Consider the following 15696-nt stretch of genomic DNA (forward strand, 5'->3'; position numbering starts at 1 on the left):
CACTTTTACTGTAGCAGGCCGGCTCTACTGCGCAAAATGACGTACGTGTACGTCATTTCGTGCAATAGCCAGTGGGGCTGCACGTGCACCGCCAGGGGTGCACACGCTAAGTGGTCAGAGGGGAAGCCAATCAATGGGTCTGGCGGATGCGATGTCCGCCAGCCACTTGCGATCGCTCTCCATAGATACAGTATGGAGGTCTGCCTATGTAAACAAAGCAGACCGCCGTTCTGTCACAGAGGAACACCGGGATCTTGTGTTCCTGCTATTTAGGAACACAGATCTCTCTTTTCATCTAGTAAGTCCATCCCCCACACAGTTAGAAAGCACCCCCTAGGGACACACTTAATCCTTTGATCGCCCCTGGTGTTAACCCCTTCCCTGCCAGTGTCATTAGTACAGTAGCAGTCCATATTTTTAGCACTGATTACTGTATTAGCGTCACTGGTCCCCTCAAAAGTGTAAAAAGTGTCAGTTAGGTGTCTGATTTGTCTGCAGCAATCCCGCTAAAAATCACTGATCGTCGCCATTACTAGAAAAAATAAATAAAAATGTGGTGTAATATTTCAGATTGCACAAAGACCACAGTGAGGCACAGATTTGTGAATGACTAACGTATAAAAAAACAAAACAAAACCATATATCAAATGCATTTTTGGTCTGGTTAGGAAAGCAGTGAGTTAAAGGATGGGCATTTTTTAACCATGAGCAGTTACCAAACAGTTCAGTCATCAGTTGTCTTTTTCTCAATTTAACGTGTAACGTCATTGTTCTGGCCAAGACAGTTGTTCCCATTACAGAAGCTAAATGGGAACTAGAATCTCCAAAGGGAACCGCCATTTCTGAAGTATACAAGAGGTAAAAAAACAAGGGCGACCCAACCCACATGCTATTAAAAATGTGACTTTTGGGTATTTTCCAGCTGGGCTCATTTTTTATTTAGCTGAGGTTAGGTAAAAAGTTTAAAATCAAATCTATCAAGTTCATCTATACAGGAGTCCAATGCCAAAATTAAGTAGTTGGTGTGATAAAAAAAAAAAAAATACAAGCAAACTAAGTCTGACTGCACCTTTAATGTCATTAAAAAAATATTTTCCCATTTATCTATATATTTCAAGGTTGGATACAGCTACATAACACATGTGCATTTTCAAAACCAGTTAAGAGAAAAATCTGGTACAAGCACGACCCATGCAGTTTTATTTTTTCGTGGCACTAGTAATGCCATTGTTAATTATTATAATTATCATGCATTCAAAGTTATTAAAAAGTATTGGGACATTGAAATTGTCAAGAAAATACCAGTTTAATACACAGTATGTTACTTGGTCAAAAAGATATGGAAAAGTTTCAAAAATGAGAGTTCAAGCCCTGTATTTATTATTTCAAGAAAAGGGTATTTCTTTTAAAGCACAATTGAAAAAGGAAAAACTATAGACATAGGTTGAATAGGGAGCTGAAAGCTTAAAAGTGTCTTACTGCTGTGAATAGCATAACTGCTTCCTAGCGCTAGTCCTAAATCCTCTCCCCTCCCCAAAGCAAGCAGCAGAGAGGACCCCTGGTATTGGTCTGTATAGCAGATAGCAGTGGCCCTTTCTGCAACCTTCTGATAGAGGAAAGGAGTTAGGACTGGCACTGAGGATTCTTCCTGTTCACTATTCAAACTATTGTATGTGCTTTTTTTTTTTGCTTAAACTTCAATTAGGTTTTAACTGAATAATAAAGAGCGGAGAAGTCTTGGTTGTCATTCTCCTGGTATGGCACAAGAGGGCTTTCGTCTCAGAAAAAAAAGAGACCTTGTTTCTCCTTTAAAGTCCAACATTGTGTCATGTAAACAACTGTTGAAGAACATGTAGTTGTGGATGTGTTAAATTTCTGCTTTTATCTCCTTTACATATTTTCCAATGTCTGTACAGATCTGTACTATGTTATTGCGCCTTAAGCACCATAACATTAAAATGACACTAAAAAATACAACACAGTAAATACAAGGTAATTCAGGAGAAAAGTACTGCTTAGCAAATGCAAATATTGAAATCAGAAGAAACTTTTTTTAAAAATGTAATATCTTAAAGAAACAAAAACACTAGAATTAAATGAAACATCATTTTTTTGCTATGTTCACTTATATATTTTTTAGTTATAGATTATCTTTACACAACTATTCATATGGTTATCCATTAGAACCAATATGAATAAAATATTGAACGGCACAGTAATATTTTTTGCCAAAATATTTTTTTTTTTTTTACCAAAGCAATTATTGTAATAAATATTTTTTTTCTATATTTTTATCTACAACTTTATAAATAATAATATTTTAAAAGTGCTGAATATTAAATTCAGAATACTCAGTAACCTCACTGTAAACATAAGCTATTCTTCTACTTTTAATTTATTGTTTATTCAAATGTCATATTACCTTAAATACCAACATAAGTAAAATATTTGCATAGGGAGCATATAATAGCCCTTTTAATCCATTTATCCTGATTTCTATGCAAGATACATATGTAAAATATTTTATGATACATGTTGTCATGTATGTAAAACATGCAAACAGAAAATCCAATCCTTCAAGTAAAAATTACTAAGCCTGTGAAAAAATAAAATAAAATATAAACTAATAAATAAAAATAAAATAGAGGTAGTAATAAGTAAATTACTCTTGTCTGTTAACCAAATAAGACCAGGTATGCCACTTAAAAGACATGCAATCAATACCTAAAGCAAATATTTTGGTATCACCATGGTGATATTAAATTCTGCAACATATGAAAGAATTTTACCACACTTTGCTTTAAATGTAGCCTATACTCGGTCAAAAAATTATATATATATATATATATATATATATATATATATATATATATATATATATATATATGTATGTATATATCTTTTTTTTCTTTTAACAGCACTTGAAAATTTGCTGGTTTTCTGCCTTCCATCTAAACAATAACGGTTTGGTTTTAATGCTGGTTTTTACAGTTCCTCACAAGGAGATATACAACTAGCTATACTGAATGTATCTATTGAAAAAAAAAAAAAACTATTGTTCATCAAGCTTAAACCATGCATTCCAAGCTTTTTCACTCAGTAATATGAAAGACGGATGTTTCATTAAAAGGTTTCCAAATGCTACATATAGGTAAACTTTTTTTTTTTTATTATATTTTATTTTTAAAATATTAAACTATTTCTGTTATTTACTTTTTTTGCTGTAATACATTATGGTAAACAACACTATAAAAACTGGATGACCAGTTTTATTGAAATCAATGTATGTATATGACATCTGAAATGTACATAAAAATGCTACTTTCTCATAACAACAATAAACAATGTCAGCTCAAGAGTTTTGGTCATCCAGACATATATCCTTTTTTTTTAAATGGTTTGTGCTTCTTTGACATTGCAAACTCTATAACAAAAATAAAAGCCGCAGTTTGGCAGTGAACATCTGAGAATTACAGCTTCTATCTCCTTCACTTCCATCAAAGGTTATCTTTTTTATGTATTGGCTTTACATAATCTTACTTCTAACACCAAAAAAGCCATATAAAGTTTTCAGTAGTCTGGTCAATACACATTCTCAACCAAGAAATGCAAACGATAGTTTGCTTCCATTTTGTTTTCAAAGTAACACTGTGTTCCACATAAAGTAGTGCTAAGTACATATTTGACGTATATTGCAACACGTGATTGGTGAGTAAAAGAGAAACTCATTTTTGCACATGCAGTATGAGATAACATAGTTTCTTTGTCGTCCGTCAAATAGATCATTGTTTTGTACACTCAAGTGAACCGTGTATAAGACAAACGTGGCAATTCCAGTGTTGTATATTTCTCAAACTCAAGCATGAAAGACCTTGGGAAATGGAGACAGAAAGCAGTATCTTTTTTTTTTTTTTTTAAATGTATTCTTCACAGTAGCCTGAGTAGTGCACGACCAGAGTTCTCCAGGAACTCAGCGTCTGATGTTATTAAACTACATTTTTTGTTCTGTTTATAAAAGAAAAACATATTGTTTCTTTAAATGGTTCAGCTAAGAGTCAGTAATGGAGCTTTCTGTACTCTCAAGAAAAGTCTTATATACTTGTGAGTTCAAAAACCTTGGAAACGAGTCTCTGTGCATCAGTGTGTAAATCTGAAGTTGAGCGTCTTCATACATGTGTGGGTTTGGATCCAGTAAATTCCTGTTGATTACTTCCCGAACTCTGGAATCAAGACTGACCTGTAAACACAGAACGTTTCAGTAAACAGATTATTATGTAGACCAGCAAATCTTGTGTGTATATAAATATATAATATTTTGATTTTGAAATTTATAGCTGGCCACAAATTAAACTAGGGCGGGCATTATTATTCACACTAAAATTTAAAAAGGTTAGTGTAGCCTTGATACATGTTATGGACTTGAGAAAGGGCCACACTAAGAATTATTTGTCCAGGTATAAATGTATCCCAATAAGAATTAGGTTAAAGGAGGTAGTCAATACATTTTTGGGGCCCTCAAGGTCACCCTATTCATCAGGGTTATATAAACATAACAATAGAAAATATATAAATGATGAACCACATAAACATGTATATTAAAACATATATATATATATATATATAGACATAAAAGTGGCAGTATAGATCTCAACAAATGGTAATGCAACATTAAAATTTGATATGAGAACTGTAGAACGCTTACAGTAATGCATTATTATTGGTTGATAACATACTGCAAACGTGTAAATTATATATTGGGCATTAGGACTAATTTTTGAGATTTATAATCAATTTTATTACCTTAAAATGGAGAATGATATATACTGGACATAATGAAGAAGTGAATTACACAGTATCTGTGGACAAAATAAAAAAGAGTGAATGGATGGGGATAAAGGCTGTGAGTTGGGCCTATCATTAACCACTTCCATACCGAGTCATAGTAATATGACGTCGGCATGGTGGTTGTGCGGATCCGGGCGGCCGTCATATGATGTCCGCCCGCTCTAGCTGCTACTGCGCGCCCCCGGGGGCGCGCAGCGCAGCGATCAGGGATGAGGCTCGTCCCTCAGACATAGCCCATCCCTGATCAAGGTAAACAGCCAATAGAAATTGGCTGTTTACCATGTGATCGGCTGTGTCAATCACAGCCGATCACATGAGCGGCTCCAGCACGAGCCGCTCGTTCTCTCTGCAATGCGCGCCCCCGGGCAGCGATCGGGGACGAGGCTCGTCCCTCGGACAGAGTCGATCCCCGATCTAGGTAAAGAGCCAATGAAATTGGCTCTTTACCACGTGACTGGCTGTGTCCAATCACAGCCGGTCACAAATGTCAACAGAGAACACGGTAACTAGCTGTCACCGTGTTCTCCTCCTCACACACTGATCCTGTGTGAGGAGTAGATTGTGGTAACAGCTAGTTACCAATTACAGTGCACCCCAAACACACTGATTGCCCCCCCCCAATAAAGAGCACCTGTCACTAGCCCATCAAAGTACCCGAGTACCTGTCACCAGCCCATCAGGTACTCTGATGACAGGTACTCGGGTACTCTGATGGGCTGGTGACAGGTATTCAGGCACTCTGATGACGGGTACTCTGATGACGGGTACTCGGGTACTCTGATGACAGGTACTCGGGTACTCTGATGACAAGTACTCGGGTACTCTGATGACAGGTACGCAGGTACTCTGATGACGGGTACTCGGGTACTCTGATGACAGGTACGCAGGTACTCTGATGACGGGTACGCAGGTACTCTGATGACAGGTACTTGGGTACTCTGATGACAGGTACGCAGGTACTCTGATGATGGGTACTCGGGTACTCTGATGACAGGTACTCGGGTACTCTGATGACAGGTACTCGGGTACTCTGATGACGGGTACTCGGATACTCTGATGACGGGTACTCAGGTACTCTGATGACGGGTACTCGGGTACTCTGATGACAGGTACTCGGGTACTCTGATGACAGGTACTTGGGTACTCTGATGACGGATACTCGGGTACTCTGCTGACAGGTACTCGGATACTCTGATGACAGGTACTCGGGTACTTTGAGTACCTGTCAACGGAGTACCCGTCATCAGAGTACCTGAGTACCTGTCACCTACCCATCAGAGTACCCGAGTACCTTCCACCTGCTCATCAGAGTACCTGACGCCTGAAGTACCCGAGTACTTGCCGCCTGCTCATCAGTACCCATCACTACTCATCAGTACCTATCACGTATCAGTACTGATCATCAGTAGCCATCAGTACAGTATCACCTATCAGTATCAGTACTACTCATCAGTACCTATCACCTGCCTGTCACCTGCCCATCAGAGTACCCGAGTACCTGTCACCTGCCTATCGGAGTACCCGAGTACCTGCCACCTGCTCATCAGTACCAGAGTACCTGTCACCTGCCTGTCACCTGCCCAACAAAGTACCCGAGTACCTGTCACCCTTCATACAGCCACCATGTCCAAGTCCAAAAAGGTTTATATACGTCCTCTGTTTAAACCTAAATACCGGTGTTATGGCAGCAGATAGCTGCCATAACCCTGGTATTTTTTTAAACGGTGGACGGTTGGCTTTCCGATAAGGGTGGTCCCAGCGGCGGATTTGCCGTGGGATCACCCTTCTGGGATGGCGGAAGAGGTGCCCCCCCCTCCCGCCGCGTCCGGTCCTTTTCCCTGCTTACCGGACCCGCCGGCAGCGGGGAAAACGATCCGGTCCCGGATCCTCACAGACAGGATGTCGAGTGAGGGCAAGCTTGCCCTCACTTGACTCTATGGTCTTGGAGGACCAGAGCTACGGAAAATGTTGTTGCCTAGCAACCGGTTTAAAGGTCCTTTTTTTTTTTTTTTTTTCATTTTATATAATAATTTTTTTTTTTTTCTATCTTTTAGTGTACTTGTGAGATCTGAGGACTTTTTGACCCCAGATCTCACAAAAAAGAGGTCCTGTCGTGCCTTTTTCTATTACAAGTAATGTTTACATTTCTTGTAATAGAAATAAAAATGATCCATTTTTTTTTTGTTAAACGGTGTAAAAATAAAAAATAATAAATAAAATAAATAGTAAAAAAAAAAAAAAAAATTAAAGCGCCCTGTCCCCGTTAGCTCGCGCGCAGAAGCGACGCATACGGAAACCCCGCCCACATATGTAAACGGTGTTCAAACCACACATGTGAGGTCTCGCAGCGGTCGTTAGAGCAAGGGGAATAATTTGAGCCCTAGACCTCCTCTGTAACTCAAAGATGGCAACCTGTAGAAATTTTTAAATTGTCGCCTATGGGGATTTTTAAGTACCAAAGTTTGTCGCCATTCCGTGAGCGTGCGCAATTTTGAAACATGACATGTTGGGTATCTATTTACTCGGCGTAACATTATCTTTCACATTATGGAAAAAAATTGGGCTAACTTTACTGGTTTTTTATTTTTTAATTAAAAAAAGTGAATTTTTTCCAAAACAATTGCGTTTGGAAGACCGCTGCGCAAATACGGTGTGATAAAAAATATTGCAATAATCTCCATTTTAATCTCTAGGGTCTCTGCTAAAAAAAAATATATAATGTTTGGGGGTTCTAAGCAGTTTTCTAGCAAAACAACTGATTTTAGCTTGTAAACACCAAATGTCAAAAATAGGCCTAGGCAAGTGGCTAGGATGCATGATGATGCTCCTTGGATGTTGGGTCCCTCTATATGGCTAGGCTGTGAAAAAGTCTCACACATGTGGTATTGCCATACTCAGGAGGAGTGGCAGAATGTATTTTGGGGTGTCATTTTTGCTGTGTACATGCTATGTGTTAGGAATATCCTATAAATTGACAACTTTGTGTAAAAAAAAAAAGTTTTTATTTTTTTCCCACATTTTCCAAAAACTTGTGGAAAAAAATGACATGTTCAAAGGACCCATAATGCCTCATAGAATATACGTTGGAGTGTTTGCTTTCCAAAATGGGGTAATTTTGTGGACTTTTCCATTGTATTGGTGCTCTAGGGCCTTGAAAAATGTGATAGGTAGTAAGAAAGTTTTATGTGTATTTATGCTCCTAAAATGCCTTATGGTGCTACTTGGACGTGGAGTCTCTTTTTGTGGCCAGGCTGTGTAAAAGTCTCACACATGTGGTATCACCATACTCAGAAGGAGCAGCAGAATGAATTTTGGGGTGTCATTTTTGCTGTGTACATGCTATGTGTTAGAAATAGGTTATAAATTGACAACATTTTGGGAAAAAAAAGAAAAAACATTTTTTTTCTTCATTTTCCCAAGAATTGTGGGAAAAAATTATAACTTCAAAAAACTCACCATGGCTCTTACTAAATACCTTGGACTGTCTACTTTACAAAAAGGGGTCATTTGGGGGGTATTTGTACTGTCCTGACATTTCAGGGCCTCAAGAAAGGAGATAGGCCATCAGTACATCTGGTGTGATCAATTTTCAGTAATTGGTACCATAGCTTCTAGACTCAATAACTTTCACACAGACTAAATAATATACACTAATTTGGGTTAATTTTACCAGAGATATGTAGCAGTATAAATTTTGGCCCAAATGTATGAAGAAAAATATTTTTTTTGCTAAATTTTTGCTCTTTTTTTGCTTATATCACGAAAAAAAAACCCCAGTTGTGATCAAATACCACCAAAAGAAAGCTCTATTTGTGTGAAATAAATGATAAAAAATTTGTTTGGTTACAGTGTAGCATGACTGAGCAATTGTCATTCAAAGTGTGAGAGTGCTGAAAGCTGAAAATTGGTCTGGGCAGGAAGGGGGTCTAACTGCTCTGTATGGAAGCAGTTAAAAAAAGGAGGATAATGGGATTTTTGACTTACCGTAAAATCCAATGCTCTGCGTTAATTGACGGACACATCTCCTTATGATTCTTGACCATTCTTGGGTTATACTGCCGCCTATAGGAATAGGACACTAGGCAGAAAAATATTTTGACTACGCCTATGGGAAGTCCTATGCGGTATACTCCCTCTCTCTGCTATATACTCAGTTTTGTTACAAGCAGTGTCAGAAGTATTACAACTCCATAGAGGGGTGGGTGCTGTGTCCGCATATGAACACAGAGAAACGGATTTTACGGTAAGCCAAAAATCCCATTTTCACTTTCGCTTATTGAGGGACTCAGCTTCTTAGGATTCTTGACCATTGGGATGTCCCAAAGCAGTGCCAAACATGAGGGGTGGGACAACAGAAAAATCCCAATGCTAAACAGTAGCCAAGCAGGTAACAGGAGCTCAACAAAAAACAACTGGAGTCCACCTGATCAATACACCCCCAAAGAGGAAACACACTCTCTAAACAGCAGCCTGCAAAACCTTGCAGCCAAAGGAAGCATCCGCAGATGCCAACACATCCACTTTATAAATTTTAGTGAAAGTGTGCACTGACGACCCAGTAGCCGCCTTGTAAACCTGCGCCACTGATGCCTGATGACAGAAGGCCCAAAAAATATTAGGCACCCGAATAGAGTGTGCCTTGACAGAGAAAGGAGGAACCTAACCCTTGATTGAATAAGCCTTATTCACCGTCTCTCTGATCCATCTTGAAATGGTCGCAGAAGTAGCGGACAGTCCTTTTCTTGGCCGATCCGTGTGCACAAATAGTGAGTCTGACTTCCGAAAAGACTCCATAGCTGCCAGGTACACCTGAATTGCCCAAACCATATGCAGAACATGCAACACAATTTCCTTAGGATGTTTAGGCCTGGGACAGAGGGAAGGCAACACAATATCTTCATTTAAATGGAAATCAGAGACTACTTTAGGAAGAAACGACTGACAGGGCGAAGAACCACCTTATCCTTGTGGACCACCAAGTAAGGTCTAGATAAGATAACACCGCCAATTCAATCACCCTGCGAGCAGAGGTGATAGCCACCAAAAAGGCCACCTTCTGAGAAAGTGTAAGCAGGGGTATCTCCAAAATATTTTCAAAGGGAGGCTTCTGGAGAGCTGAAAGCACCAAGTTCAGATCCCAGGATGGTAGAGGAGACTGCACCGGTGGAGTCAGATGTCAAACCCCTTGAATACAGGTACGCACCAGGCAGTGCGTGGCCAGAGGGCGTTAAAAAAAGTCTGCCAAGGCTGACACCTGGCCCTTAATGGTACCCAAGGCCAACTTCTGCTCAACCCCTCGTTGAAGGAAAGTCAAGACCGACCCACCGAAAAAGAGCGAGGGTGAACTCCCATCCACTCACACCACAAAATGTACTCTTTCCACGTACAATGGTAGATCTTCCTAGAGTTAAACTTCCTAGCCTTCAGCAGCGTTGGAATCACGGACCCAGGCAAACCTATATCCTTCAGCACCTGGCTTTCAACGGCCAAGCCATCAAAGCCAGCGACTGTAAAGCAGGATGGAAGATTGGCCCTTTAGACAGCAGATCCTCCCTGAGAGGCAATCTCCAAGGGAGGTTAGCGTACCAAGACCAGCGAAGCCAGTCTGGGGCCACTAGAATTACCGGAATCTTTTCTGCCTCGATTCTGCGCAAGAGCCTCGGCAGAAGCTTGAGAGGAGGGAAAGTATAGATCAGGCGATACTGGCCCCACAATGCCACCAGAGCGTCTGTGGCATTCACCTGAGGATACCTTGACCATGCCACAAGCCTCAGAACTTTTCTGTTGAGCAGGAACGCCAACAGATTTACCTCAGGGGTGCCCCAACAGAGACATATCTGATGAAACATGTTTGGGTGAAGGAACCACTCCACTTATTCCAATGCCTGCCGATTGAGATAATCCGCCTGCCAGTTTTACAATCCTGGAATGTGCCCGGTGGAGAGGGCCATGGCGCTGATCGACTGAATCTACACTGGAAGCCCCTGAAGACGACCCGTCCAGTGATCAAGCAGCGATCAAGGCACAGCCTGATTGCCCGGAGTTCCAGGACATTTATCGGTAGTCTGGACACTTCCAGTGTCCAAACATCCTGAGCAGAGCTCCGACCCAGGATACCTCCCCACCTGGACAGACTGGCATCCATGGTGACCACTGTCCAATACAAAGCGATAAAAGATTTGTCCTGTCCAAGAGCTGGGGAGCGAAGCCACCAGACCAGAAACTCTTTGGTTTCCCGGCTCAGCCAGATCGAATTTTCCAGAGAGTTCAGACATTTGTCAATTTTGACCAAGATCCCCCTTTGCAGGGACCTCATATGGAACTGTGAAAACGGAGCCGCCTCGAAGGTAGATACCATCAGGCCCAGAACCTGCATGCAAGTCCGGAGGGATGACCATCTGCTGGCCAGCAGGAGATGAATCGCAGCATGCAACTTCTGGAGTTTGTCCACAGGAAGGAACACTCTGGCTAGAGCTGAATCTAGAGTCAGACCCAGATAATCCAATTTTCTGGATGGAATCAGAGCAGACTTTTGGTAATTCAGAAGCTCCCTCAGGGTCTGTATAGTGATCTTCACGTTGTCCATCAGAATTAGGTCCTTACTCTAACTAGGCAGAAAAAACTGAGTACCTATAGCAGAGAGGGGGAGTTTACCTCCTGGGACTGCCCATAGGCGTAGTCAAGTTCTTTTTTCTGCCTAGTGTCCTACTTTTGTATAAACCAATGGTTAAGAATCCTAAGAAACTGTGTCCGTCAATGAACGAAAGAGAAAATTGGTATTTTTACTTTGACTGGACAAGTTTAAAGTCTGTCAGCAGCTGATTGAAGCAACAAGCAGTGATGATCACAAAGTGTACCTAACATTGAAAAAAGTCACCGTAGTCTGTCTGAAGGGGAAGTGGAAAGGGATGGTGACTGGTCTTTGTGGAGGAATAGGAGGCAGGGTGTGCATACTCATGACTGAGCTTTGGGTATTAAGTGACAAACCAATGTGAAACTTTGGAAGATGGGAGGTGGAGACAATGTGTTTGTGAATATAAAATGAGTGATAGGTGGTAAAAGCTGTTGATGTAAACAATGTGATCAGACCAGAGGCTGATGAGGGATCATGACTGTGTGAAGAAAACTGGATTTTTGACTTAACGTAAAATCCTATTCTCCAAGTTCATTGACAGATGCAGCTCCATATTCTTCTTAACCATTGGGTTATGCTGCCCCCTACAGGAGTAGGACACTAGGTGGAAAAAAACATTACCACGCCTATGGGGCAGTCCCTGAAGGCATACACCCACTCAATCTGCTATAGGATTCAGTTTTGTTGCAAGTAGTGTCAGAAGTAAAAAACTCCAACCCACTCAGAAATAGAGGGGCAGGTGTTGCGTCTGTCAATGAACTTCAGAGAAAAGTATTTTACAGTAAGTCAAAAACCCAATTTTCTCTACCATTCATTGACAGATACAGCTCCATATTCTTCTTAATTATTGGGACGTCCCAAAGCAGTATTTGCAAAAGGGGTGAGAAAACAACGCAGGGAAAGAACGTAATTCCCCAAAAGCTAAACTTAGCCAACTAGGTAACATGGAGCTCAACCAGGAACAACTGGAGCTCACCTAGAAACAACTTACACCCTCAAAGAGAAAAAAATTGCTCTTTTAAACAACAGCCTGCAAAACCTTGCAGCCAAAAGAAGCATCCGAGGATGCTAACACATCTACTTTGTAGAATTTTGTGAACGTGTGCAAAGACGACCAAGTTGCCACCTATCAAACTTGTATTACTGACCACTGATGGCGAAAGGCCCAAGAGGCACTCAGCGCCCTAGCAGAATGTGCCTTCACAGGGAAAGGTGGAACCTGACCCTTAAGTGAATACACCTGTACCACCGTCTGCCTCATCCATCTGGATATGGTCGCAGCAGACGCAGCGAATCCCTTCCGAAGTCCTTCTGTGAGGACAAAAGGAGAGCCTGATTTCCTGAAAGACTCAGTAACCGCCAAGCAAACCCTAATTGCCCGAACCACAGTCAAAGAATGCAAAGCAATTTCCTTGGGATGCTTGGGCTTAGGACAGAGTGAAGGCAGCAAAATGTCTTCATTCAATGGAAATCAGAAACCACCATGGGAAGAAACGACTTCAGACACTCTGCGGGCAGAGGTAATAGCCACCAAAAAGGCTACCTTCTGTGACAATGTAAGCAGAGGAATCTCCGTAAGTTTTCAAAGTGAGGTTTTTAAAGAACAGACAGTACCAAGTTAAGATCCCACAGAGGTAACAGGGACCATATCGGAGGAGCCACATGAAGAACTCCCTGGATAAAAGTGCGAATCAAAGAATGCATAGCTAAAGGGCGGTGAAAAACACAGCCAAAGCCGACACCTGGCCTTTAATAGTACAGGCCAACCGCTGCTCAATCCCTTTTTGGAGGAAAGCCAATATCCTAGCCACTCAAAAGGAGCGTGGATGCACCTTATTCGGTTCACACCATGAGATGTACAATTTCCACGTACGATGATAAATCTTCCTGGAAGTACATTTTCTATCCTTCAACAGTGTAGTACTCACTGAGTCAGAAAGACCACTATCCTTTAATACCTGACTTTCAACAGCCACGCAGTTAAAGCCAGTGACTGTAAAGCAGGATGGAAGCTCAGCCCTTGAGACAACAGATCTTCCCTAAGAGGAAGTCTCCAAGGAACATCCGCGACCAACCTTACCAGATCTGCATAACAAGACTGGCGAGGCCAGTCTGGGGCCACCAGAACAACAGTTATCCCTTCCACCTCTATTCAGTGCAGAAGCCTCGGCAGAAGTTTCAGCAGGGGAAGCGCATAGTTCAGCCAATACTGACCCCAAGATGCAACCAGTGCGTCTGTGGCGTCGGCCTGAGGATCTCGAGATCTGGCTATAAACCTCTGTACCTTGTTCAGCTGAGAAACTGACAGGTTTACATCGGGTGTCCCCCACCGGACACACAACAGGTGAAACACCTCCGGGTGCAGGGACCATTCCCCCTGATCCAACACCTAACGATTCAAGTAATCCACCTGCCAGTTCTCCACTCCAGGTATATGCATGGCGGAGAGGGCTGGAACAAAATTTTCTGCCCTTATTATTCAGGCCACCTCCCGGCCGCCAGGACACTCGACACTCTTGGTGCCCCCTTGATGATTGACGTAAACAACGGCCATGGCATTGTCTGATTGGATCCAAACTGGACAACCCTGCAGATGATTTGTCCAGTGACTCAAGCAAAGCTTTATCACTCTGAGTTCCAGAATGTTGATCAGAAGTCTGGACTCTTTCAAGAAACTCAAAAAAGTTTTCCAAGTACTCCCCCCCCCCACAGGCTGACATCCATGGATACCACAGTCCAATACAATGGAAGGAAGGGCTTGGTCCATCAGGGCCAAGGAACAGAGCCATCACAGAAGAGCACTTTTTGCGTTTTGACTCAACCGAATCAAATTGTCCAAAGATTTCTGATCCTTGTTCCACTTGACAAGAATACCCCTTTGCAGAGGTCTCATGTGGAACTGAGCAAACGGAACCACCCTGAAGGTAGACACCATCAGGCCTAGAGCTCGCATGCAAGTCCGCAATGAGGACAGAGTGCTGGATAGCAGCAACCAAATCGCCCTCTGCAAATTTTGCAGCTTTTCCGGGGGATAAAACACTCTCACAGAGGCTGAGTCCAGGTAAGTCCCAGATAAACCATTTTGGAGGCTGGGACCAGAGCAGATTTTCTGAAATTGATGGTCCAACTGAACTCTTGCAGAGTGATTGACAGATAGCCCACCAGAACTGAGTGGGAATCTGCTCTTAAGAGGAGATCGTAGAGGTACCCTAGTACCGCAATCCCCCGCTGTCACATTAATGCCAATACCGGAGCCAACACGTTGGTGAAGACCCTGGGGGCGGAGGCGAAACCAAAGGGTAACACCACAAATTGATAATGTTCCCCTCCTAAAGCGAAGTGAAGAAAATGCTGGTGTCCAGTGTAAATAGGGATGTGCAGATATGCGTCCTCGATATCTATAAAGGCCAAAAAGTCCCCTTGGTGTCCCCTTGGACTCCATTCGAAACCTCTGTACCCGAATCAAGGAGATCCCTGGTTCCAGACAGAAAACAAAGATGTCCCCCCACCCCAGATATGGGTGAAGGCGTCCCTTCAAGCAGACAGAGATTTGTCTGCAGATCTGGAGGGGCCTGTTCTTGGCTTACCTGACCACGTCTTCTTGGAACCCCCAGATGACATAAATGGCTAAGGTCCTTTCTCCTGCGAGCCAAAGGCACGAAGGGGCCCGCTTGTGTGCTGAAAAATAAGGGTCCCGTCTATTAACTGGTGACTTGCCCTTAGCAGATAGGAGAAAGATTACTTTTCCCACCTGTGAGTCCTTTGATCAGTTCATCCGCTGCTGTATCACCCCGGTCAGCATCACACACCAGTAAACACGCAGGGTGCTAGCATGGTTGGGACTAGAACTCATGACCTAGCAGTCTTTGTCCATGATCATAGACCACTACACCAATGTTCCAATGACAATCGGGTGGGTGTCACCCCAGACAGACTACCTCTCCACTCGAGGTGGGGGTGCTGACGGCCAAGGGGCACGCTGTGCGCTGTGACTCCGGCCAAACCAGGTTGTGTGCATCCCGGCAAGGTGTTTCAGTCACGGGCCAGCCCACATTTATTGGGGGTCTGTCGTGGTGAGGCCTAGCATGGGGTTATAACCTGCACACACTCGCTGGTCGGACTGGGAGACCTTAAGGATATAGGATATCCAGTCCGAAACCCAGTTGGGCTGTTGATTGCAGTTCTCTCAGGGACATAACTAGCTAAAATGTGGATAC

General features: G+C 42.4%; 1 protein-coding gene across 4 annotated transcripts in view; it reads right to left on the reverse strand.

The window, feature by feature from the left end:
• Positions 1 to 3188: 3188 nt before the first annotated feature.
• RGS17 (regulator of G protein signaling 17) overlaps positions 3189 to 15696 on the reverse strand; it is a 226406-nt gene continuing 213898 nt past the window's right edge. For 2 of the 4 annotated variants that reach the window (XM_082251016.1, XM_082251013.1), the window contains one exon: positions 3189 to 4237. In XM_082251016.1, coding sequence (XP_082107142.1) covers positions 4049 to 4237 — 189 coding nt within the window. In that variant the 3' untranslated portion in view covers positions 3189 to 4048. The remainder of the gene's footprint in view (positions 4238 to 15696) is intronic. The other 2 variants (XM_082251015.1, XM_082251014.1) reach the window with 1 other exon arrangement.

The sequence above is a fragment of the Pelophylax lessonae genome, assembly GCF_965119305.1.
Source record: "Pelophylax lessonae genome assembly, chromosome: 3".
NCBI classification, from domain to species: domain Eukaryota; kingdom Metazoa; phylum Chordata; class Amphibia; order Anura; family Ranidae; genus Pelophylax; species Pelophylax lessonae.